The 26,467-nt window shown below is 39.3% G+C and overlaps 1 protein-coding gene across 2 annotated transcripts; it reads right to left on the reverse strand.

Annotated features, from left to right (window-relative positions):
• dysf (neuronal PAS domain protein dysfusion) lies at positions 1–26,155 on the reverse strand. Of its 2 annotated transcripts, XM_020955243.2 has the most exons (11): positions 25,560–26,155; positions 23,157–23,559; positions 13,182–13,363; positions 10,169–10,239; positions 7,971–8,060; positions 5,367–5,687; positions 2,978–3,162; positions 2,799–2,905; positions 2,321–2,474; positions 846–2,143; positions 1–618 (listed from the first exon to the last, which is right to left on the reverse strand). In XM_020955243.2, exons 2-11 carry the CDS (start codon positions 23,513–23,515, stop codon positions 605–607), a joined length of 2,781 nt encoding a protein of 926 aa, XP_020810902.2. In that variant the 5' UTR covers positions 23,516–23,559; positions 25,560–26,155; the 3' UTR covers positions 1–604. The 2 variants fall into 2 exon arrangements, with proteins under 2 accessions (XP_020810902.2, XP_086696874.1); XM_086840748.1 differs by lacking the exon at positions 1–618 and having other exon boundaries at positions 841–2,143; positions 25,560–26,153.
• Between the last annotated feature and the right edge of the window lie 312 nt (positions 26,156–26,467).

The raw sequence follows: 26,467 nt of genomic DNA on the forward strand, positions 1-26,467 counted from the left end.
TTTAAACGAAAATACTTTACAAGTTTGTTTATTCAATAAGCAAAATACGAAAGCATAGTAATAAATATGTATATAAATAATTTTTTTAATAAATAAAATAAAATAATTAACCTAAATAGTCGATATGTGTGCATATAGTTGCAATATTACGAATACAAAATACAAAGAAATACTCGTAAAAACTTTAAGCGAGCGCCATAAAAATAACGCTAATAAAGAAGCTACAACTAATAGAGCTCTCTTGGCTTTTATTTTTTATTTTTCGCATTTTTCACTTTAGTTTCCATTTATCGCAAAACTAATTTCCAACTGCAACTCGAATATATATATATTTATATTTTTTTAAGTGTGTGGTTTTTCCAGATTGCACGTACAAAAAGTTGAATGGTTGAAAACGTAAAAAAGGGCTCAGGCTTAAATTAGTTGTTATATCGAGAAACGAATGTGTTATAGCGTTGTTTTCTTCGTTAGATAAAAATAATTTAAACGCTAAGATGACAAGTGGCAATTAATTTAAGTGTGATTATCACCTGGCCGCCATGGCAGGCAGCTCCGCACCGATCTATTCCGATCTCTGGGTATTTCCAAGCTTTGCTGGGTTCCTCTAATTTTTGGGATCTGCAATGAACGGGAGGGGTACGGACATTAAGGGGAGGCATTAGCATAAGCGTGGCATATGACTGGCGGAAGCTTATCAATAATTAAGTTAGGTCTTTTTCTAGTTTTCGGCTTTTGTTTTGACTCGAGCGGCCTTAATTACTTAGCAGCCGAGTGCCAATTGGCCGCAGCTTTCTGAAAATCGTGCCAATCAAAAAAGAAACGCAGGAAAATAATAATTTACTAACCTCTATCCTCAACCGGTTCCCCGGCATCCCCATGGCCCGTGGATGTTGGTATCGGTATTGGTATGGGTATCGACAAGGGTATCGATGGGGCTGCTGGCACCACTACCACCCCCATACCCCGATCTGTCGCAGTGGAGCCCCCCTCCAGGGAGCTCTCCGCACGCCCGTGGTGAAGTGCTAAGTGTTGCTGATGTTGCTGCTGCTGCTGCTGCTGATGGAGATGTGACTGCTGCTGGGATAGTTGCTGCTGTTGCTGTTGATGCTGCTGGATGAGCTGCTGTTGCAGCAAAGGATTCTGATGACCCTGACTCTGGCTCAGGTGCTGGGAGAGATGCTGATGATGATCACCCGTGGGCGGCCACTGCTGGTAGGTCACCGGTACCAAAGGATCCGACATCCACTCAAAGCTAAAGGCAGGTCCCATGCTCCCATGGGTGCCCAGTCCACTATTATGGGGCGTGGCACTGGTGGGTGTGGGTGGTGTGGTGGTTATGCAAGGACTCAGCTCATGAGAGGACCCAAAGCTGTCCAGTGAAGCCTTCTGTGCCGACTCTGACCACGGCGGACTGGGATTCCATTGCTCTATGAAGTCGGCAGGATCGGGGGGCAGAGTCTTATTGGGCAACCGCGGTCTTGTCGGCACTATTGTGGCATATATGACGGAGGCATCGGAGCTACTGACCACCGCCGATGAGGAGGTGGCATAGGCAGCCGCTGGATGGGAGTGAAGGGCATAGCAGTCCGGCTCTGGAGTAATCGCAGCTGCTGGAGAACGTTCCGCGTGGAGATACAGTGGCTCCAGCTTCCTTGCCCTCTTCTTTGGTGGCGGTGGAGTTGCAGACTTGGAGACAGGCGGATTGGGAGTACTGGCGGCATTCGGAGGGCTCACCTGACTGTTCACCTGACTGTAGTCCACGGGCTCTTGGAAACTGAACAGTGGCTGATCCTCTTTGATCTCTATTCCAGCATCTGCGTGATATACCCCAGTGCCGTAGGTTCCCATATGCGGATGATGATGATAGGCAGCCGCTGGATGGTGATGATGATGATGATGATGCGGATGCGAGTGCGGATGATGGGCATGATGGTGACTACCAAAGGTACCTAGGCTGGGAGTGGCACCACCCGGTGTGGTTGGTGGGTGTGATGAATGTGGACTGTAGTAACCACCACTGGAGGGGGTACCAGGTGGCACACGAATGCCACTGTCCAGGGGCATGCCAAACTGGATCTTCGACTGGACGGTATAGTAGTGATACAGCCAGGAATTGGCCAGCATTATAGAAGCCTCGCGATCGCTGAGGGGAGAGAGAGGTGATCAAGGATTCAAGGGTTATAAAGTTGGAGAAAGAACTTATGATACTTTTAAAGTACTTTAAAAGTAAAGAGTTTATTTACTAATAATATAAGTAATATATAATTAACTTTATTATTATTTGTAATAATAAGAATACTTGAAATATTGCCAAACTCACTTGAGAACTTGATTGGTGCATACAATGACAGGTTGCTGAGTGGAATCAGGACTGTCTCGCACCTGTAGAACCACATGAACCCAGGTGTATTCACCACTAGAACGTTGCATTCGCACTAAAAGGATACAACTGCGATCCTGCTCCGATTGCGTGACTATAAAATCAGGAAAAGATAAATCAAATTAAGTTAATAAAATATGAAGAAACTGAAAACAAATAAACAAATGTATTCCCATTTAAATAAAGATCATTAAACAACTTTCGTTTCTAAAGAAAACTGGTTTTAAGAATCCAAAACTAGAAGTTTATATATTTATTTAATTCAATAGGAAAAAACCTGAATTAAAATTCCAAAATGAATACATAGCATATACAGATTATTTCACAACTAATTAAGACCAGATAAAAAATGAATTTACTTTAATTCCTCAAACCATTTGTAAACTAATTTAAATTGATAACCCCATCCTTTACTTACTTAGTCTGTGCTTATTTTGCGCCTCCCTCAGATTCTCGCTGTGAATCAGATTGTACCAGGAGGTGCCCTGTAACGTGCTCTTGTCGTAACCCAAGTGAAACTCGCCACTAAAAGCAATATATTTATATATAATACATATAGATATAATTAAGTTAATAGGGTATTTTAATACAACTCACTTCTTGTCGATATGGGCTATTTTCATGTCCATCGAATGGATCGTGGTGAAGACATTGGTGGCACCTTGCACCACACATTCCCTGGTCTCGGGCATGGCTATCGGTGTGCAGGTGGCCAGAAAGACGGGCTCATTCCGGCTGCAGAGCGGCAGGTATGACAAATAGTGACCCTGGACCAGGACAACCTGCAAGGCAAAGGAGAAGGAGGAGGAGATTCAATGAGCTTTGTTTGGAAGATTTTTTTTGTTTTTTGTGGTACATGAGATCCCACGAAAATTGGCGCTTAACCTGGGACAGTTGGGAGTAGTATTATGGCCATTTTTGGTACGGCATGCTGAGGCATAGACTCGCATAGACATTTTACTCTGATTCCATAATTTAAAAAAGGCAATCACAGAAATGTTTTGTATGCCAAGAGAGACACACACACACCAGGCAGTCTCTGGCTGGGCTTGGGGTCTGGATGGAGCCGGAGTTGGATTCGAAGCTGGAGCCATTGTCTCCCAATTAAAACGTGCCTGCATTTATTTCGTCCCAAAACTTCAATTGCATTTTCGAGGCTGCTGGCTTAGCTTCTTCTGCTTAAATGCAAATGCAGCCCAACGATCCTGATACTGGATTCCCAACCCGCCCGGATAACCGTCGGATGACGCAGACGCCACAGTCGTTTTGTGGGGTTTATTCTGGGTTTTTTCTTTTTTGGTTTTTTGGTTAAATGAGACGACCTTAGGCTGGGGAGCAGGCGCCACTGCTGGCTTTGTCGCCGTCTCTTCTTGGTTTTTTTTTTATATTTTCTTCTGACTTTATTCGGGCCTTTTGTCTATGGGATTCAGTCGTCGTCGTCGTCGTCGTCGTCTGGGTACTAGCTCTGAACTATGCCTGACCTCATTCATAATTATTTATTGGTCCATTTTTATTGCATATTAACGAGTACCGGCCTGGGAGTGAATGTGCTTGGATTTTGGCCCAGACCGGGGTCCGTGGGTTATCGCCAGTTCAGTTCAGTGTGGCTCTCAAGCCAAGGCACCACACTCGACACGGATTAGATTAAGGTACTTGAGCGGTTTGTGAGCAAGGCTGAGAATGGATTTTGAAAGGCTGTAAACTACAACTATTTATTTTCTACAACATTTTTTTTTAAGTATTTGTCAAGATTATGTGAGATTTTTAAGGGTTTTCATAGGCTTAAAAGGATCCTAAACATATTGAGTTTAAAAAGGCTAAAGAAAGACTTGCTTATAATTAGATACCGCATTAATTTTAAACCTTTTGCTACTTCTAACTCCCATCTGGCACTTCCTGCACCTTAACTGCCAACACTCAACTTAATTAAAAACATTTTCAGCCAACTGTCAACGCCTGGCCTTATCTCCATAATTCCGCTCGCTGCACATCTGTGCAAAAGCGGAGTTAAAACCAAGAAAAACAAAAAAAAATGGACGCGACGCGGATCGGCAAAAGATATGAATAAAAGTGAAGCGACCGCCCACCACAATGTGCAGCTCGGTAGCAGTTCCAACGACCATGTGTCCCCATCCTCAGACCCGTCTCCAGTCATTCCCATATCAGGTAAGTGCTGTTGCTGCTGCTGCTGCTGCTGCCACAACCAACGCGCAACTCAACACGTTGACAGATTTGGTCTTGTCTTGTTCAACCTGCGGCTGAGATGGCTAAGAAGAAGCGGCCAACACTGACAACTTCATATGGTTGCCTCGTTTTATTCACATCATCATCATCATCATCATCTTGGTCTGAGTATGAGTTTGAGTTTGAGTCTCACTGGCGGCCAATCAGAGCAGACTGTGGCACCCACCCGTTTTCCCATCAACTGTCATCGTTTGTCAGCTTATGGAAACCCGGCTCGTTGCCAAGATGTATGACCAGTTGGCCGCCGGCTCACAAAACAAAAAAAAAAAAACGCATGGTGGAGCAACCAAAACCCGCAAAGCTTCAACTTCTACTCCATCTCCATTTCCATTTTTCCTACCTTCATGCATAATTCATGCCAGAGCAAGATGTCGAACCTGGGGAGAGCTCTCTGACAGTAGAGCCTGCGGAGTGGTAAAGTGTTACACGCAACACGCTTCCCAGGTGATTCATTCATCAATTTCTGTCAGAGATTTACACGCGCTTACTCATCCGCACACAGATATGCACAGAGAGAAAATATGGGGAGTTATAAAGTGGTTTTGATTTGAGAAGAGTCAGGTTTTGATCAAAGTCTTTAAAGTTTAAAAATCATAACTAAGTAAATGGGTTTAGGAAGCCTAGTAACTATTTAAAGAACTAATAATACACTTTCCTGGGAAATATCTTATTTAAAATGTATATATATGTATTTTTATATATTTTTTATACTATATTTTCTTTTCAGTACTTTAACACTCACCTTTTGATCACCGAAACGCATTTGCCGTCGCGCGTTGCGGCTAACATTCATGCGACACAGGAACATGCGATGCTCGCCCTCGAGACTGGAGGCGCCACCACCACTGCCACCAGCAGCACCACCTCCACCACCAGCAGCTCCTCCACCACCGCCGGCACTACCATTGCTGGACGTTGAGTCGCCGGCACCACCGCTGTTTCCCGTTTGACTTGGGCCACCTGGTTGCTGTGGCACGTTCCGATTTAACTCCGCCTGGATGGTTGCGTGATCCTGTTTGTCAATGATATCGTAAACGGAGTCACCATGTATCAGTAGATCCTCCTGTATAAAGAGTATGGTATAGAAGACACATGGTTAACATGGGAGTACATTGGTCAGCAAATAGTTAGGCATAAAAAATACAATATAACATATCAAATAAAGTTATATATTTAAAAGGAAACATGCTTAAACCTTATGTACAAATCTTTCCTTTAATAATATTCCCAGCTGTTCACTGTTCACTTAAAATCCTGTGAATATAAACACTTTCCCCTCCAAATTTAACTTCAATTAGTCAGTCAATTGCCTTAATTTGTTAAAGATGTGTCATTTGGCTGCTGTTGTTTTTACTTCAAAATTGTTTTTATTGGCTTTCGCACGCTCATCGGCTGTAATGTTTGTTGCCAATTGCCTGCTGGCCGTTTATGTCATGAGTTTTTATTATTGTTGACAATTATGGCCGGGGATAAGAGATCTGGCCAACAGAGAGAGAGAGAGAGAGAGGAAGAGGTGGAGAGAGTCGAAACTAACCAAGCGATCGACCAATTTATAATGGCAGGCCAGACGTTGTGGTTGTAATTTATTTATGGCCACTGTCGCTACATGACACATGACAATGGCAACTTGTTATGGGAATATGCAAAAATCGAATTCGAATTATGATGCCCAACAACAGCAGCGGCAAAACAGCATCGGCAAAAAAGCAAAGGCAGCAGCAGCAACAATGTGGCCAAGATCTATTGACATTTTTGGCAGTTTGTTAATTAACTTGGTCGGTGGCTTTGGCTGCCGGCTTGCTCAGCTAACTAACTCAGAGCCTTGCCACAAATTAAAAGGTTGGGCAGTCCACTTTTGGGCCCTGTCCATGTGCAATTGCAGTTTGTTACTATTGTGCCCGCGCCCGTGGCCCGTAATTATGCCAACACATGGCATACGAGCGAATTTATGAACTCCACTGACCATTTAGCTTAGTGGCTGCCAGTTTCCCACTCCCACTCCCACTTCGACTTCTAGCCTCCTCCGAACTCCTGATAAGGCCCGGCACAAAGGCCAAAAGGCTGTCAAATGTCATGGTTTTTTTTTCTTTTTTTTTTTGTCTATGTGCCCCTGTACTGCTTTTGGCTTGTTCTTGTCTAACTTATTGACTTGGAGCGGGGGCAGTGCAACATTTAGTTGATATGAAAGGTTGTCTGGTCGAATAAAAGAAAAAAAAATAGGAATAGGAACACAAGTGGAGGAGGGTTTCCTTTTCGATCAAGGTTTTTATTTTGTTTGGGATCACACAGGCCATTCTCTCTGATTTATGGCATAATTTTGCGTTGCTCATACGCCACGTTGGCCGAGTTAGAGTCAAAGACTGGAAGAGCCGACAATCACCTGGGCTTTAATCTCGCGTACCTTTGTCAATGTCGGTTCTACCATGTGTTATATGTGGAACGGAGATATGTCACATGTGCTCGCTCGGGTCGCTTAGATTTATTTAAAAAACAACGTTGGTTCAAACGCAAAGTGAAAGGCCAGGTACATAGGTACACTGCAAAATTGTTGATAAGTAAATTGCCTTTGAAACCTATGGTTTTTTAAAGATATTGTCTTTGCTAGCCATTAAATAAATGATTTAATAACTAAGGTGTTGCTTGCAATAAAGAATTGCTTACATTTGCATATTTTTTAACAAGTTAAGAAAGCATTTATTATATTTTTAATATACCTCCTTCTCTCAAGTCAAGTATATACTTATTCCTAAAAGCTTATATTTCTAATTCTTTAACATTTATTCCCGTGTAGATCGTAGACTTGCATATATATAAATGTATATATATTCCGACTTGTATAACCTTGCTATTTAAGCGGCATAAACGTGCAATAAACAAAAGCTTGAAACACAAAACAGCAAAATCGAGCTGCGATTTTTAAGGAACCAAACCAGCCCAGCCATCGGACGGATTTATATAAGCTCAATGAATCGGGCTCCGTGTGTCGCTCTTTTGGGTCTTTTAGACAGTTGCTAACTTGTCAACGGGAGCAGCAACAACATCAGCTTGCAACTAGCAACTAGTACAGCACAAAAAGTGCAACAAATATGTTGCTGCTGTGCCGATGTTGCTGTTGCTGCTGCTGATGCTGTGCTAATGTTGCTGCGGCACTAATGTTGCTGCTGCTGCTGGGAGACTATGACATGCTCTGACGACGACTGGCATCGTCGTTTGCTTGTTGTCGCTTGTCAGAGATTTGTATCAACGGTTGTAACAATTCCGGCCCGCCGAAAAACCAAAAACAAAAAAAATCTTAAAACTGCAAACTAAAACTTTCGCAAATATGTCCAGGTAGTCAAAGTCTTACCATGGAATGGCCCAAGTACTCGGCCGCATTATCCGATATATAGAGCAATTTGCCATTTTGTGTGAGCATCATCAAAAAGCCGGAGAGTGCCTGGAAAGACAAATAATGAATACAGGGTGCTTTGATTAAAATAAATGATTATTAATATTTTATGAAATTTATTTAATGAGATATTATAATATATACATAGGATAAATAAGTAAAGAAGGTTAAATAGGTAAATAAGTGTTATAATAAAGCAGTTAAATAGTTTATAGCTTGTTATATAATTCTTTTAAATTCCAAGTAAAATAATATTTTATATATGTTTGTGTATAAGTGGCTAAGAATTTCTTGTATTTTATATTCTTTTTAAAACATTATATTATTAATACTCATTATAATCCTAGTTTGTATCGAATTTCTCATTGATTTTTCGTAATATAGCATTTCCTATATAATTGCATTGTTATATCCTTTCACCATACCAAACATATTTAACAAAAACCAAACAGTTCAGAATAGTATTTAGGGATTCCTTTTAAAAACTAGTTGGTATTTATATAATTGTCTAAAAATGGTTTAGAACATGATAGTAAACACTTACAATTCACTTAAAATGAGATCTTATTTCTATGTTTAGCATTTGAATAAAGATAATGTTGACTCTCGTGATTTTACGATAGAAAACCAAACAAAATAATGTCATTTGTTTACTCTGCCTTAATACCTTTTTCCCCTGATTGAACCCAATTTAGCCATAACTGTAATATAGTTTAAGCTACCTATGTTAATAGCCGGCTACTTATGGGAAAGAAGCCTTATCATGCCTCCGGGCAACTTCTCGCTTAACACCCTCTATTTTAAAAAAAAACCATAAATTGAATCTTGTGTTGAAAATGCAAATTCATTTTCGCGTCTCTGCACTAATAAATTGTTAGCCCAAAGCCCAGAGACCAGAGACTAGAGACTGAAGACCGGAGACGAGAGGCCGGAGACCGGAGACCGGAGAGCATAAAAGCCCGGCCAAAACCCACGTTGACAACTGGCAACAGTATTTAATTCAGTCACGAGTGTGCACAGGTATGTAGATCAATCTCGGCCGACTGGAGCAGTCAGTGCCAGGCAGGCAGCTTGACTGACTACCGACTACTGTCTGGTGGCTAGTGGCTGCTCTCCTGCAAATCTCTGGCTTTCCCGGGCATTTATTGTTATTCGGCTTCCTCTTCTCGCTTTTGGCAAAAAGGCGCAGCAAGTGGCGGCGAGCAAAATGATTTCTGACTTATGATATGGCCGGCTTTTTGTGCCATTAATAGAGTTGATTTCCCGGGAACTTTCGGCTTGAGTTGTCACCGAGATTGCTTTTGCTTAAATTGAGTTGTTTCTTTTCGGTTTCCCTGGGAGCCGGAATCGAAATGTCATCGCGGAAAGGTAGACAGCGGCCACAAGCTCTACTCTAAATGAAGGCAGATAGGACAATCGGATTCCTAATTACGCTCTGATTGAATATGAATTGTACACTAGGCGAAAAATGTTAAGCAGGATAAGGAAATAAAAATAGTAATAAACAGGAAAGGAAACTACTATCTTACAGTTTGCAATTGAATTATAGAATCGAATAGGAAATCCATCATACCAAAGCTCATTCTTTGAATCGATATTTATTGATATTTTTATATGGCCATTTTTTCCTCAAATCAAAGTTTCAAAATCTCATAACTCAGTCAAAAAGGGAATAATTTCAATTTGGAAAGCGTTACAATGTTAGTTTTTATTAGGTTAACAAATCTGCATACTCAATTTAAAATGTACAAAAATTTAAAAATTTGATCAAATTTTTGACAACTTTAAGCCCTTAAAAAAATGTAAAAAAATTTCAAAATTCTTTTCTCCCTAAAACATGGCTAGATCAACTTGGCTGTTGATGCTGATCAAGAATATATATGATTTATAGGGTCGGAAATGACTCTTTCACTGGGAATCAAGCTTCTGACTTCTGCAAATGTATAAAAATATGATCGAGGCTTAAGTCTACAAAAATACTTTAAATTTTAAATTTTAAAAGCTATAAAGTCAACATAATTTTACAATTAAATCTTATATTTTACTATTATATAAAAAGATTAATTCGTTAAAGTCTTGTAAAGAATTACTTATATTTATATCTATTTAATATCTATCTTTGAAGTGTACTTCCTGGAAAATCCATATCCGCTTACCTTTGAGAAGCCAATATTTGGTGTTGCTGTCTGATGATGTAGATGATGCATCGCATTGTGACGTTTAAAAACTGCAATGAGGGGAAAGACGGTAAACGGATTCTTTGAAAATAATGCTAATTAAGTTAATTGACCTTTTGTGAGTTTGCGCAGGCGCGGCCACCTGAAGCAGGGAGAGCTCATCCACTAAGTGGATATATGAGTACGTATTGAGTATTTTCCCATGGTTGCAATTTGTATGCAAAAGCCTGGCTAATTAAAAAACTATCTGTTAATAATAGACTCGGACTCGGTCTCTGTCTCTGTCTCACCCTGTGACGCCAATTGTTAGATGCATTTGATAGTTAATTCATTGATTATATTCTACATACAATGAGGCGGCGATGTTTGTCGCTTTGGAAAAACAAGTGAATCACAAAAAAGAAAATGTGTCATTGTCAGTGAGACCAGGCAGCAGCAACATCAGGCTGCAATCGCTAAATGCAATTGCATTGCTGTTTTGCAGCTGCATTTCAGGCAGCATCAAGATCAATTATTTTTAAAACACTACGAGATACTCCCGCACCTGGCAAACAAAACGAAACAAAAACAACAAAAAACCGAGAAGAAACCACTGCAAAATCAGCATCAGGCCACAATCACCGCAGCAACTGCAACAGCATCAGCAACAGCAACTGCAGCAGCAACAGCCACTGCAACTGGTAATTTCATTGAACTTGAACGGAAAGGCCATGAATGCAGTCAGATTTTCGCTGGGCCTTAATATTAACCCACTGCTCTATCCGGGTAAAATACTCAGAAATCCGTTTTGCCAAGAAGTCTCTGTCGTCAGCCAAAAAAATAAAAATAAAAGGGGAGTGGCCCAAAGTGCTCAATGCTTTTCCACTTAGCCGCAATGCACAAGGGCAAGGGAATGTTTTTAGTACTACTCTGGCTGTACATATAACCCTGGCAATGGAATGTTAAAATTATTCACTTTATTAATTAAACATTAAAGTATTGGTACTTTTATTTAATTTTAGAAATAATTGTATGTAAACATAAACGGTGACTGGAAATATCTTAGCTTGAATGTTAAAAATGACTGCTAAATAAACTACAAAAGTGACTGATATGGAATTTTATAAAATTTAATTATATTTGTCTATAAATAACTCAGTATTTAACTATCAACTAAAGAGAAGCTTAATTTCCTTACGTTCTTAATCTTTTTCATGAAAGTTAAAAGAAAAACATTCAAAACACCCAATTTCCATTTAATTTTATTCAACAATTTAATCTCTTGGAATTGCAAATGTTATTGTAATAATAATAATAACCCATAGATAAACAAAACGGTATAATCACCTTGAACTACAACCAAAAACTATTTTTAATCCGTGACCACTTCACAGCTTCACATATAGACTCGCTAGCAAACACGACAATACTAAATACCAATTATACGGTCTTCGATCTGAATGTGATTCAAGCCGCCGGGGATCTCGGGATCTTGCATAGCAATACGGTATGAAAAGCGGTAAGAACTCCCTCCTTTTTCATTGTATTGAAAACTCAATTTCGCTTTATAAATATGTATTTCATTATTCGCAACTATCTGTGGAGTGCCACACCCACACAGAAGAAAAATATATGAACTCAACTCAGACGGAGAGCAAACGAATCCATTGAACTTGCAGATAAAAAGCGATTTCGATGGCGTGCCAATATTAACACAATTTGTGATTATAAATGCTTTTAAACGGTGCAATGACAATGAACAACAACACACCCAAATAACTGAGAGATATAGATACAATACTGATACGATGCCGACAATTTCTCACACTTAGAGCAAAGCTCTGTGAAGACTTTTTTGGGTGGGGGGATGGGAAAAAGGAGCAGTACTTAAGTTTAATTTTTTGCAATTTGTAGAACACATAAATCGCACATTTTGATTTATCGCAATATTTATAGCAATGCCAGGCAGACGCTCGTTGTTACCATTGCAATTGTGAAATTGCCCAGGTAAACCGCATGGAGTTGGAGGTTTGGAGGAGTCTGCCCTGGTGTGGTGCCACGGATCTGCGATAGTTTCACATGGGGGCTTCCTTCGACTTTGCCTCGTTCCTGTCCGCGATGCGAGCCAAGAGTTAAGAGTTTCCCGGCTCTCTCCGTCTGGTGTGTTATCTATGGGCCTATGTACCGCACAACGCTAATTTGAAAAACAATTTTCGTAATTATCCACAACAAAACCCAAAAAAAATACAACGAAAAGAAAAATAGGTAAGTAAAGAGCGAACGATCTTGTTCGGTTGCGCGTTGACCTGCGCGCATGCGCATTAAAGGAGGATGGGATTTGGACCTCTAGGGGACCGGGGACCGATCCGATTCCGATGGGTCCGAGGGGCCTGCAGCAATTTTGGCCCGCCTGGGTGCGTGCCTAGACGCTTTGGCAATTACTTGGCCAAAAACAATTTTCAGCCAGCGGTCGAGAGAATGGCACAACTCATGGAGGGGTGGGTTAGTGATAGAGGGACACTCCGACATATGAATGATGTTGGTTTAAAGCAAAACGAAGCCGGGCACATAGCGGTTTTTCATTGCGATTTAAACGAAAGCACTGGGGGAAAATATTGAAAACTAAAGCCAAGAATTTTGGGAAAATAAATATATTTAAAAATCTTGGAAATATCATATTTACCAGCAAAGAAATACCAGATTTAAACTGTATTAAAACCTATTTCTTAATGCCATCTTAAAGCTACTTTTCATTAAGTTTCCTTTAGAAAATGTCTTATTTTCCCCTGACAAATACCATTTCCCAAGTGCAATCGGTGGTGGGTCCAACTCCAAGTCGGAGTCCTCCACTCCAACAGTCTCAATCTTCGCGGCTGCGCACAATCACAATCTTGGAGCGCTCATGACTCATGCATATTCAATCAACGTGCGCCAATTATCAGCATGCATATATGCAACGGATCGGCCTGGCTCTTAGCTCCGATGTTGGGATGTGGATAGTGGATAGACTCACCTTGCTGGAAATAGTTGGCTTTCCTCACATAGACACAGACCAGTGCCATCAGCTGGAGCTGCGAGAGACGCTGCCGGGTGGACTGGGGCAGTGGCAACAGATCCCTCAGATTGGCTATCTCTGCATTTATGAGATCGCGTCGCATCTTGGAGGCGCCCTTCGTCGACTTGTTTGCATCGAATCTGGAATGGTGAAAGAAATGGTAAATGGAGTGCGACAATTAGAATATATGAGGTAGAATCACAGCTTAATAACTTGGTAACCAAACATAGTAGATACGTTCTAGCCCCCAGACATTGCATGTGTTTTCACAGCCGCCTACTTGAGTGTCTTTGCTTTGGGGCTTATTAACCCATTGCGGGTGTAGTAAATGTCAGTCGAGGAATGCTGAACAGCATTTTAATGGTCATGGAATAAAATAAATACATTTCCATTCACAGCTGGAATTCTTACACAGTCTTGGGAGATATAAAATAAAAGCATAGATATGTTTGAGAAAAATATTTTAAGGCGCTAAAATGTGTCTCTTAAATTTTTTAGTTAAGCTTGATTAAGAGTAAATTTTGCAAGATTTTCCAAGATATTGAATATATTTAATATATTTTCAAGAAAACCACTGATTTATCCCATACTTATTGACTTGGCAATTGTCATTTTAATCCACTGACCACAATGGGTTAAGGATGGCTCGCACATACTCGAAGCTCGATGCTCGATGCTCGATGCTCGGATGCATAAATAACTCATCGCGCATTTAAAAATCATACAACATGCAGCAGCGGTATGGCTGTGGTTGCAGCAGATTGTGGCAGTGGTGCTGTGGTGCTGTGGTTGATGTGGGCCACACTTGCCACATGCCTTGTGCGGAAAAATTGTGCAAGTAGGTTGGTCAGTTCGATTCGCTGAACGATCGTTGCATATTCTATACTGAGAAAAGTTTTGGTACAAAGTGCTTATAAGTTATTTTTTTGGTTTAATTAAATTGTGTATTCTTAGTACGAATTTTTTATAGAATATTTGAGAGTATATTTGAATTTGAGCAAATATTCAGTAAGCTATTAAAAAATGTTATTATCAAATATTCAGTAAGCTATTGAAGAATAATTACTAGCCAGAAAAGGATCATAATTTTTCAGTTTCGTTATGAATTTTTTTAAATATTTAGTATAATGTTATAAAGAATATTTTTTCTTAGGCTTATTCTAATTTTGTACCTTTTGTTCTTTTAATATCTCTTCATTTGTTTTATCTATTTTCTATTTATATTTCCTAATTTCTATTTCTACAAATATGTATTTCTATTTCTTTAGCTTTTATTATCTGCGTTATAATATTCGTGTTAATTTTCCCTTCCCATAGTTTCTCTCAGTGCATTTGTTGTTGCTGGTTTTGGGCAAGCGGCGAGCGGCACAAACGTTTAGCAAAACTGTCCGTGTGTACTTTTGTGAGCATATTATTTACAAGGTTGAATTCATAAATCATAAATTTGTCTTTTTATGCAGTGGCGGCGCATGCGGCGTATGAGTATTATTATTATTTTTTGTTTTTTTTCATTATATATTTATGCTGACGTTGGACTGTCCATTGTTGCTGTTGCTGTTGTTGTTGGAAGGGGAATTATTTTGCAAGCCTCTTTGATAAATATTGGTAATATTGTTGTAATAACAGCAAGTGCCCGCGCCTTTTTGGCTTTCTCGTCTCGACAGTCTGCCATTTTGCCGCTGTTATTGCCTCTAAATGGCCATGTTAACATTTAAAACAATCTCACTGCGTTCGAGAGTGTGAGTGTTGCATACAACAAGCACTACAGAAATAATAAAAACACACAATCGAACGCTTGGGGGCCATGTGGATCGCTTCGTTCGCCTTCTGGCTTTGAAATATATATAATGGCCAGAACGCCGAGTTGGTAACATGGCCACTTTGGCCATAATAGAACAGATCTCGCTTGGCCAGAGAATTCACTCGGAATTGAGTGGTCGACCAGGCACACACACACACACACACACACACACTGGGGCGCATTTAAGTCAAGGTGATTTGTACAATTAAAATGAATATTGATTTAAAGACAGAGATTGTGAGCCGCTCACTAGGTGACCACCACCAGGTGACACTTCTCTGGGGTGAAGGGGTAAATGTGTGGGCTGTGGTGAAGGGTTCATAGTCAAAAAAAAATAAATAAATGGAGAATGAATTATCAAACCAACTTGAAACCACGAAAAAAACATATATTGCTATTTGAAAGTCAATTCCGATATTTATAGAAATTTACGATTTCAGTATATATTTAATTTTCAGGATATTTTTGATATTTTCTTATGCAAGGTACTTTTTCTAGATTTATTTAAATTCTTACTTTCCCATTTGATATACATAAATTCACAGCAGAAAATTTTTCCCACTCTAAACTTGGTAAATTAAGTAAGAAAATTAAATAATAAATATTTTTTTACCTAATGTTATTTTGTATTGTATTTTGAATACCTTTCAGGGTATTATACTTTAAGACAGAAGCAAACAATGAAGTGAAGGAGTCATTTCCGGCCCTATAAATCATATATATTCTTGATCATCATCAACAGCTGAATCGATCTAGCGATGTTCGGTGGAAAAATAAATTTTCGAAATTTTTCGAAATATTTTAAGGGTTAAAATGGTGAAAAATTGATAAAAATAAATTTTGTTTTACATTTAAAATTGAGTATTCAGATTTATTAACCTACTCAAAACTAACATAGCAACGTTTTCCGAATTGAAATCAGTGCATTTTTGGCTTGGTTATGATATTAAAAAAAACTGTAATTTAACCAAAAAATTTGAATAAAGATTATCGATTTAATATACCTAGAATACACTTTTTTTTAGGTTTTATTGAAGGTATACAAAAGAAAACAAGACTATTATGGCAAACAATCAAATATATTTATATTTGTAATTAAAATATTAATCAGTAAACTACAAAACAATTTGACAAAATATTGAAATGACTTTTTCAAAGTTTTGTAATGGGTCAGATCAATAAAATTGTTCAAAATTCGTACAATTATTAGATTAATGCTCCTTTACCTTAATTATGATCGATTTCATTTTCTAATCCATAATTCTATATCTCACTGCAAGGGTATTTAAACGTTGTCTTCTCAAAATCATCTTCATTTCTTGTTTTATTTTAAAATTAAAAAGTTTAAGAGCTATTAAATCACCTATTGCTTTATGCCTGATTGGTATCTTTCCCAAAAGACCAACTTTGGTCATTTCCACCTTTTGTGCTCGAACCCATCTTCCTCCCACGCGGTCATCGGGGAACGTTCCTCTCCCAATTAGCTACTTAAAAATGTCAAAAGCCTCCTCCGAAGATCTCCTATCTGGCTGGCTATTTGTGGCATAATTAATAAGTTTCTCAAATATTTATCATAAACAAGATGCCAGTGGCTTGGGCGATAATATGATAATGCCATCATCCTTTCGTAATGCATGCCCAAAAAAATAAAATAAGAAGAGAGAAAATAAAAATCCGAAAAAACGTGTTAATGGGAAGAGGAGATTTATCAGGAGGCAGGAGTGTAGCGGGTGGAGAACGGAAAACCCCTTGTGTAATCTACATCAAAATTTATCTGAGTGAGCCAGACATGTCAGCATTTCTTAATATATCTATCGCTACCTTGAAATCTGCACTAAGTAGCACCACCAACTACTGTACAAGTTGTTGTTGCTAATTAAAAGCATAAACACGATTCTTAGCGAGGCGTTTTGTGGGTTCATCCAAGTCCAGTCCATTGGCCACTGCGGTGGTTGGTGGCTCCACAAGCGACATGCTTAATCTGCGACTGGGGATCCACTGGCGCAGTCAAGGAGATCTTAATCAAACCGGGTCCACCTTTACGTTCCCAAAAGGTACTTGGCCCTCAACTAGATAAATATATATATATAAACGTACTAAACCTTAACGTGCTCCACAGAAATTAGGCACAAATCTTGTTTGGCTGAGATTCCTTCGATGATCGCAATGCCAATCGCCGTCCCCCGATTTCCTCACTAATTAGCACATAAACCAAAAGGAGAAACATAATGCCAAAACTATTAAATTAAATCGATTTTAAATGCGCATCTATGGGGGCTGTCTCAGATCCTTCGCTTTCGCTAGTGGTATTTTCTTTATTTTATGAAGAGCCCTAAGAGCGCCATCGTAAAAATGTGGGCAGCGAATAAATCACAAGAACATAGTGAACTTCTCAATCTACCCCAGGTGAAGTCCACCCGCTAAGGGTACACTGGGAGGAAATTTAAAGGGAATTTGAATGCATCTGAAATGATCAGGAATATTATATCTTTACAACTTTATATACCTCAGAGCCTTTACTTAACTTTTCCCCAAGAAAATGTCCTAAAATATCACTTAATAAAAAGACTTGAATTTATTATATGATGTATTCATATCTTTTAAATGCTGTTCTGAAAGAAAATATCCCAAAATATCACTAACTAAAAGGCCTTCAATAAAAGGTTCTATAACTTCATATGATTTCCTTGGAATATTTATCAAATCTGGGGTTTTTTTCAAGTAAATTTAATATTCTAAAAATATTTCCTATCGTTGCATTTCCTGGATTTTTTTTTTGTTTCAGTGCACATATCAATCCAAAGTCGAGTTTTAATATGCATCAGGGGCGTCAGATGGATTTGGCGGAGCCCCATCCATCGGAGTCCACTCCCAGACTTGGCCAACTCAGACTCCCAGACCTCAGTCAGTCAATACCAATTGCAGGCCAAAAGAAACACGAAATTTGCGCAAATTTTTATTGCACTTTTCCTGGAGCGTCTTGGGGTCTTTTTCTCTCCTCCTGACTTGACTTGTGCGAATTGTCTAGTCTTTGGCTGGAGATTTTTCCCCCTCCGACTTCGACTCCTTTCTCCTTTCTAGCACTGTGTGTGTGTGTGTAATTTGGGCGAGTTTATTTGCCATATTCCCACGATATAGTTCGGTCCAGGCCATGGCTATTGGGCTTGCGGGCAGCTCTAATGATTTCTGGCCACTCCGCTCTGGACCGCCCTTCAACTGCACCGATTTGCAGCATCTCTCTCTCTCTGCGCACCACAAGAAAAAAATAGTGCAAAACGGCGTATAATGAATGCCAGACCTCTCGGACCTTCTCAAACTGATGGGCAAAACTCCGGTGTCTGACTTTGGGTAACCCTAAACCCTGGCCTGAACCCACACCGAGCTGGAGTTCGAGTTAAATTAATTGCCCCGGCGCCGCACAATGCTTTCCATTCTTTCTCGGAGGATCTGCGTGTGTTTCTTGGAATTCCTTTTTTTGTTGTGTGTTTGCGGCAAACACTTGTTTTGTCTGCAGGACTTCTCGCGGATTGCCTTGTATTGTATTCCCGCGTAAGTCAGTGGCAGTAATCGATACCTTTAGCTGGCTCTGGCACACACACCTACAGATTAGCATCGGGGCGACGTTTAGCACAGCAACAACAAAAAATAAAGGAGTTCATAAAAAAAGAGTTCAGAAAAAAACGGGCACAGAATGTTGGCCATCTAATAACCATGGGGTGCTGCGGCCTTTAGCCAAATTATATGCCGGGACATAGGTAAAAGGTAGGAGAGGCGGCCCCAGGTGAGCGAGGAGTGTCGAGAGTCGAAGGAATGGTGTCTTGCCAGTCTTTAAGGCTATATAGTTGGATGGATAGTATAGGTGGATACGCAATAACCATTACATTTATATAGCCTGTGAACAGACATTATATAGATTACATATTTAAATTCTCATTAAAATTTATAGGTGGATAAATATGGCAAGGAAATGTGAAAATAGTATTGTTATTTAGAGATTGAAAGGTTGGTTTTGTATGGTATATATATTCTAGATTATTGTTTAATTGGTAGAATATAGAGTAATATATCTTTAAGTTTAATTTGTAAAAGGGAAAATGTATTAAATTCAAAGTAAGATTAAGTTTACTAATAAATTCGTGAGTTAAAGCTGTGAAACAATTAAACAACTTTTTTGTGTTCTTTATTTCCTTATAAATATTAAAAAATAAAGTATATTTAAGTTTAAAATTATCATTCCCAGAATCCCATTCACTTTCTCTTTAATCCTCAACAAATCTTCTTGAGAATCAACCTTCAAATCTATATCCTTTGGCCATCCTTCAATTATCTCAATCAATTAGCCAACTTACGAGTCTCTCTCTGTCTGTGTCCGTAAATCGTAGCCATATAATTTACTGCTCTCAAAAGCCCATAAAGTAGTCTGGCGGCCAGCTACTGTGTTTATTTTGACGCATTGCAATATATATTTCAAAAAGGCCAGAGCCACGCCACCACGAAGAACCGAATACATCGAAAACCGCATCGACCGCAGTTGAGAGAAATGAAATCGAGCTGGCAACAACGTCTTGTATGTTTGATTGGAATCTTAGCCACAATTTAATGATGGACTGCCAAAAGCACACTTCGATGATTGGGTCTTGGACATCGTCATTTGCTCAGAAGCTGTAGAGGAGGAGGAGGATGCTGGAGGAGAATCTGCTGCTGATGCTGCTTTTGCTGCTTTTGCTGCTACCACCGACGCCGCCGCATAATTTTTCATATTTTTATGATTTGTTGCTACCGGGTACTAAACCCGTTTCTTTTGCCTGATTTTTCTGTAGCTTTATGCAGCATTTTTGTTGTATTTTTTGTTGTTATTTTTCTTTTCGAACCTAACCATGGAGAGCGGCTACCGTTGCTGCATTTGCTTTCGATTATCTTAATTTGCGTGCGAAACTGAGTTTTTTTTTCTCTTCTCCTCCTCCAGCAAGCGTAAGCCAAACCCCAAATTGTGTGTGTACGGAAATTTTCCCATGACTTGGTTCTTGGTTCGATCCTGGTCTGTATTATACTTTTGTGCCCGGCGGTGGCTTGGCCAGAAATTACCCCAACCAATGCTCCAGCTTCAGCTTGAGCTACAGTTTCAGCTCCCAGCTCCCAGCTCTCAGCTTTCAGCTCCATTGGCCGGGATTGATGGCTGGCTACTGAGACGGCTGTTGCACTTTACCGTCAGGCAATTAGCACAGGGATGCCGCAACTAAATAATTTGGTAAGCCTCAGGCTTAGATTCCTCCAACTCCATTGGAAACCCCTTCGGCAGAGGTGGCGCACTTATTTGCCCAGCACTACAAAGTCGTCCGGAGACATCAGAGATGATGCTGCGCTTGGATTTGGATTTGGAATGCCCGAAATCCGTTTCGACGCGCGTCACCAAATATTGATTTAAGAAATTAGATGACGGAAGTCAGTAACTGTGAGAAAATTCTATGAAAAAGAGGGAAATTTTGGGAAAATCGAAAGACCTGAAGTTTAAAGATTATAACTTTTAATGCAATCTGCAATCTTAGAGGGTGTAACATCCTCCTCTTTCATAAATCCAGTAGGAACGTTCCTTAATTTAATATATTTGAAATACTATTTTTTCAACCTTTTTCCAATTAAATTTAAACATCTGTTGTTTCAGTGTATTGACCACATGATGATCTAGTGCATCGGGTTTACTGCACCAAATGAGTAACTTGGGTAAATAGCTTCAACGGTCGAAAACTCAGCTCTCAACTCTCAGCTCGGCTGATCGCTTTTCTCGTGAAATGTGTTAATGAAATTAGCAGCATAAAATTGCTGCCACCGATGGTGCGCTGTTACAGATACAGATACTCGAACGAAATTGTATCTGTCCGAGCGGCATGCTAATTACCAAAATTAACACCAACGGAGCAGGCCCAAACGCAAATACAAACGCAAAACTCAAACAGAATCCGTACGCAAACGGTTTCGGCTAGTTTCACTCGGAAAACGGCCAAACAGAAAATGCATCTTACAAAATGTATCTTTTGGTATGGAGAGAGAAAAGTATCTTTTGGCTTTGACTCTGACTTTGGATATCTATCTTTGTTTTTTTTTTTTTTTCATTTTTTTTGCTAGAGAAGTGTGTGGTGCCTTCGGGGTTTGTTGACTCGACTCTGGCCGAATGTGTTAAAAACAACAAACGCCGGGTTTTCTTCGGGGTTTAATTAGTGTCATTTATTATTTAGAGCATATTGATATAGTTTTCGTTGTTTAACGGTTATTTGTTTCAGTGCGAGGCGTGTTGTTGGCACTTCTCGTTGGCGCATGGAAAATATTTATAGAAATCCGACGGATTTTTTACTACCATTACAAATTGTCCAGAGAAGCGCGTGCTTCGTCGTGCGAACAATGAACTTGTTTTTTTATTTCTTGTATTTTTTCTTTTGGGGAAAGAAAAAAAGAGTTTGAAACTTCATTTTGTGGCTGGGAATTCCAAAAATTTCATATGCTAATTGATAGTTTCGTGGGTCACGTAAAAATCAGATGAATGAACTGATACACATGGACCTTATCCGGTTTTGTTATTTAGTTTAAATAAGTATCTCTTATAAAATATATTTTTAATTAGCCTACCATATAAACTGTTTAATTAAATTGGTTTCTCAATTGTCTTTGTCTAAAGTTTATCAACAAGTTAATGTCCCAGCCCAGTTGCTACTACAAAATGCTCTAATTTGAAATGAGCGCTTCCTTTAGCTTCCAGAAAATGACACCCACCCTAAAATAAAATGTATAAAAAAAAGAATACAGAGGCAACACCTACCCAAGAATCTCCCACACAAAGGCTGAAGATTTTTCCACCTAAAGGAAGGCGGAGACCAAACAAAAAAAAGCACAGGAAAAATCTCAAAACAGACAAAGAACGAGCCATCAACAACATCACACGTGAGTTTTACACATTTCAGAAGCAACGGCAGCCAGGAGATGTGCCCCTAACTTGGCTGGCATCTCCAGTGTCTGCGGATCCATTGGCGGTCCGAAGATCCCGGTCGGTGGTTCCCGGGGTTCCCGGGGTTCCTGCCGTGGTGTGGAGACGCCTTTTTTGGACCCAACAACGACGCCGTCGTCGTGGACGTCCGATTGCCAACGTGGTAATGTCAATCGCACTGTGCGGGTTTAACTTATGGCAAAACATTTGAAGCACTAATTAATTGGAGCTAAATAAAATGGCACAGCATGGCCAGTAAGCCAGCCAGCTTTCAGCTCCGGAGTGAATTTTGCGCTTTTTTTTTTTGGCTCCTCGCGAATTGGCGCTGGGGGTACGCAGACCGACCGGAGAGAGAGATTACGAGGGCCAGATAACTGCGAACTACAAGTTGCCAATACAAGAGGCCATTAAAACCGGCAGCAGGAGCAGCAGCATCAAAGCACAGAGAGAAATAAGCACAGACCATTTAATACCGGGTCTTCAAGGCACTCTTATGAAGGATAATTAGGAAAATCTAATAGTTTCCTAGTTTGAAAAGGAAAATAAAATGGGTATACTTATGGTTCTTCTTCGTGTTAAATTGTACATAAACAACAAGACTTTAAAATGCTTAAATGGTAATGAAAACATATATTATTAAATTCTAAGGGTTGTAAATATAAAATGTACTTTAAATTTGCCTAAAGCAATCTCCTATTAATATTTTAATAAAGTCTATCTACTGGTTATATCTCTTTCCGTATTCAATTTTCGTACTTATCATATTAATTAAGACATAGGAAATATAGTGATTCCATAAAAGGCTTATGGAATTCTTTGAGAACAATTTAAGTAGATAATCCTACTCCTATTTTCTTGCCGTGCATTTACAGAAGAAGAACCCACCGAAAAAACAAAAGCAGTGAAAATCCATGCGAATCAAAAAACAAAACGACGACAACCAAGTCGAAGAAATGGAAAGGAGTCTTTGGCTAAGCGTCTTGGGCTAAAAGGAGTTCCGCTGCTAGCCAAATGCGAACTTGGCCTCGTATTTCAAATCCGAATTGACAAATATCGAAGCGTGCGAAACAAATTGAAATTAAAAGTTTGCATGTTTGCGCAGTTTTCCCCCAGAGGAAGATAAGCCACTCGGGGAGTGTTGGCGCTAAGAACTCACCTTGTAAACATGCCGGCTGTCTGTTGCTGCTGCTGCTGCTGCTGGGATGTTGTGTGTTGCTGCTGCTGCTGCTGCTGCGACGACTGTTGCTGCTGCATGTGCTGCTGCTGCTGCTGTTGCTGCTGCGACAATGTTGTTGGTGCCTCAAGTGCCTGAAAGTTATGATGCGTATGCATTTGGTGCTGCAAGTGATGTTGCTGTTGCTGGAGGTGTTGCTGCTGCTGCTGCTGCTGCAATTGCAGGACATGATGATGCAGATGTTGCTGCTGCTGCTGCTGATGATGATGGGTTTGCTGCTGAAGGGTGGGCGGTGTGGCTGCCGTCACCTTGTCTAGGCCACGTTTATTATCCGCATACATTTCGTGGCGATATGTCGCACGTTCGCAAATATTTAAACGCAATTCTAAAAGCAGAAATGACAGAGCGTTTTTTTCGGTTATGAGTCTCGGATTGTCACGGTTATTTGGGCAAAAAATAACGATAATATCAATCAATATGTAGATCTTAATGAAAGTCTGCAGACTCTATTTTTTTCGCTTTGCTAATGAAATGAAACAACAATTGCTGATTAGGCTCTGCTGCTCGGATCAGAAAGTACATATAGTCCATGGAAATAGTCCATGTTATTGTCAGACATTGTTCGAGACTGTGGGCACAAAAAGCGTATTTTGAAGGCGATTGACTCCGAGGAACTGATTTGTATTGTTATTGCCTATTTGAACAATTGTTACGCTCCGATCTCGGAGTATCCCAAATGCCCTCTGATGATTTGGCGCTTTTTATGGAGATATATATACTTGTGTACCTTTTCGATTGCATAAGGAGCCGGTTGAAAATGATTTATGGCATTTGACTTTGACTGGCTTTTTGGTCTCGGGTCCCCCCGATGCCGGATAAGTAACTAGGGGTTAATGAAATGTCTTACAACACAAATACTAAACACTCCTTGGGTTAAGATCTGTGTTGATCACATTTGAAACTCGTTAAGTCTTAAATAATGATCAATCAATTTAAGATTTCGCTTCGGAGAACTGGCTAAAGCTTATAAATGTTTTATTTTCAAAAGGGAAATCTACAGATCGATGGGTAAACAAATTGGTGTTAGATTTATTGAAATGCCTAAGCTCACTAATCGTAATGGGAGTCCTTCGATTTGGAATGTTATTAAATAATAATTAATTTTACTTACTGAAGCTGAGTTTATACTGTTTAAAATTGAATTAAGGCAAGTCTGGTAATGATTTCCTTGACAAAAGCTATAAGAATTTTGCTTTATATCACATATAATAACCTATATAATGAACATGTTTACAGCCCATAAAATTTATTTTGTGTCCTCACTCTATATATGAAATATTACAGCCTCATGTTATTTTAAATTTTTTAACTGAGATAGAATTTAAAAATGCTTAAAAACTATCAGCTTAATAAATTTAAAGGAAGCCAAACTGAGAACTTACGGAAATGTATTAAAAGATTTTAAAGTCAGCTTTATATATGAATTGAGTTCAGGAAATGTTAAGAAAAAGGGCAAATCAAATACAAATTATATTTTATATATTTTTATAAAATATATGTAAAAATATTAAAATAAGGAGTCTTAAATACTTATTTACTTTGTTTGTTATATTTTGAAGAGTAAAAAGTATTTAAACTAAAGAATAATCTTGTGAGCTTAAATTTCTTTCTGGAAAAACAACTCACGTATAAATATTTAAAACAGTGACCTACATATTACTTTTCCCAAATTATTCCAATTATTCAATCCTGCTACACCTTCTCCAGTTAAAAAATAAAATCCATAACATCCCACTATCACTTTCGTTAAACTACAAACTCAAAACCCAGCACATTTCCAGGGCACTTGGGCTGGCGCCAAGAAAAATCTCGAAAATCTCTAGATTCTGGATTCTACATAGGAAAGTGCAACAATTGAAATTAGTTTTGTTAAGTGAATTTCAAATTTCCATTTCGAGTGCGCATATTCACTACCGTCTGTGGGGTTAGCATCTTGGTTGGCTTTTCAGTTTTTGGTTTTTGGGGTCTTTGTTGCAACTCATTGTCAAGTGAACTCATATATATATGAAATTTGTTCGAGTTGACGTTTGGAGTGTCATCGAGTCGATGCTTGAATTTGTTTGGAGTTGTTTGAATAGGGACCACCAAAAGTCATTGAATGAAATGAAGAACTCTGCAGATATATCTCATTGTACAACTGTGTGCCTGTGTTTCGTTTCGAGTCTGGGTTAGCTTTGGCTTTTGCTCGCTTTTTTGAGTATTTTGTTGTTTGATTTCTATCAAAGTTAATAATGAAATTGGTAAATTATGATTTGATTTTGGGTGCGAGTGGCAGTGCCAGTGCCAGTGCGGGTGAGTAGCTTAGACCTTGGTCCCAAAACTTACCTCTCTCAGCTCGAAAGATTCAATTTGTGATATCCATTGGGGTTATAAAGCCAGCTTCGGCATTATAATAATTATTTCATAATTTACTTCGATCATCCACAATGTTTGACACTTTGCTCAATGGCTTGTATTTACTTTAATTATTTTAAATTTATTTGCTAATAACATTAGATCCCATACGCGGTTTCTATTGCACAATATTTGCTTTTATTATTATTTTTTTGTATTCCCTTTACATATGTATTCATAGAATCATTGCATATTCAACAACACTTTTGCTTTGATCAAGATTTATGGGGTTTCTTTTGCGAGAAAAGCGATGAGATGGCTCAGAATTAGCAAATCAAATGGCCCGAGTGACGCACTATGTAAACGTGATTGACGATATTAAGCTTTGATTTTTTTCATTTGTTAAGTAAAATATACCGACGGCTTTTTTTTTGGTCTTTTGGCCTATTGGAAATCCGTTCCGTTTCCGATCGAATAAGTCGACGAAATCACACACAGAAGAACCTACGGAGCCTCGAAGCGGGGGCCACACAACCGTGTTGAATGCGCGCGTGCACCTTTCTGTGCGGATCACCGGAGCGACACAGAAGCGGCAAAGGTAAACTTGATTTCGAAACAGGTAAGGCGGCTTTCGTTCACTTCGCAGCTCGGATCGGGCCAAGATCCCTCGCTCCGATCTCCCCCCAAATTCTCCTATTCTCCAGTGCCCCCTCAGTACCCAGCTGTGCCCTGCACGTCCCTGTTTTAGAGGTGGCTCACCCAATGAGGTTGTCGGTTGTACACTGGCAGAAAATAGGGATAAGAAGTTAATAAGTGGAAAGAGGAAATTATTTAAAAATAGATGTTATGGGTGGACTATTAAAATATCATTACTTTGAAGTATATCTATAAGTAAAGCC

Source organism: Drosophila serrata, unplaced genomic scaffold (genome assembly GCF_035046125.1).
Source record: "Drosophila serrata isolate PLE 108 unplaced genomic scaffold, ASM3504612v1 contig_382, whole genome shotgun sequence".
In the NCBI taxonomy this organism is placed as follows: Eukaryota; Metazoa; Arthropoda; class Insecta; order Diptera; family Drosophilidae; genus Drosophila; species Drosophila serrata.

Bases quoted from the DNA above. Each gene is read 5' to 3' on its own strand.
- dysf (XM_020955243.2), bottom strand. From the start codon at position 23,515: ATGTATGCGGATAATAAACGTGGCCTAGACAAGGTGACGGCAGCCACA. The intron at 8,061-10,168 runs GTAAGCGGATAT...TTGTCTTTCCAG, and splicing joins CAAATATTGGCTTCTCAAAG to GCACTCTCCGGCTTTTTGAT. The intron at 2,144-2,320 runs GTGAGTTTGGCA...CTCTCCCCTCAG, and splicing joins TGCACCAATCAAGTTCTCAA to CGATCGCGAGGCTTCTATAA.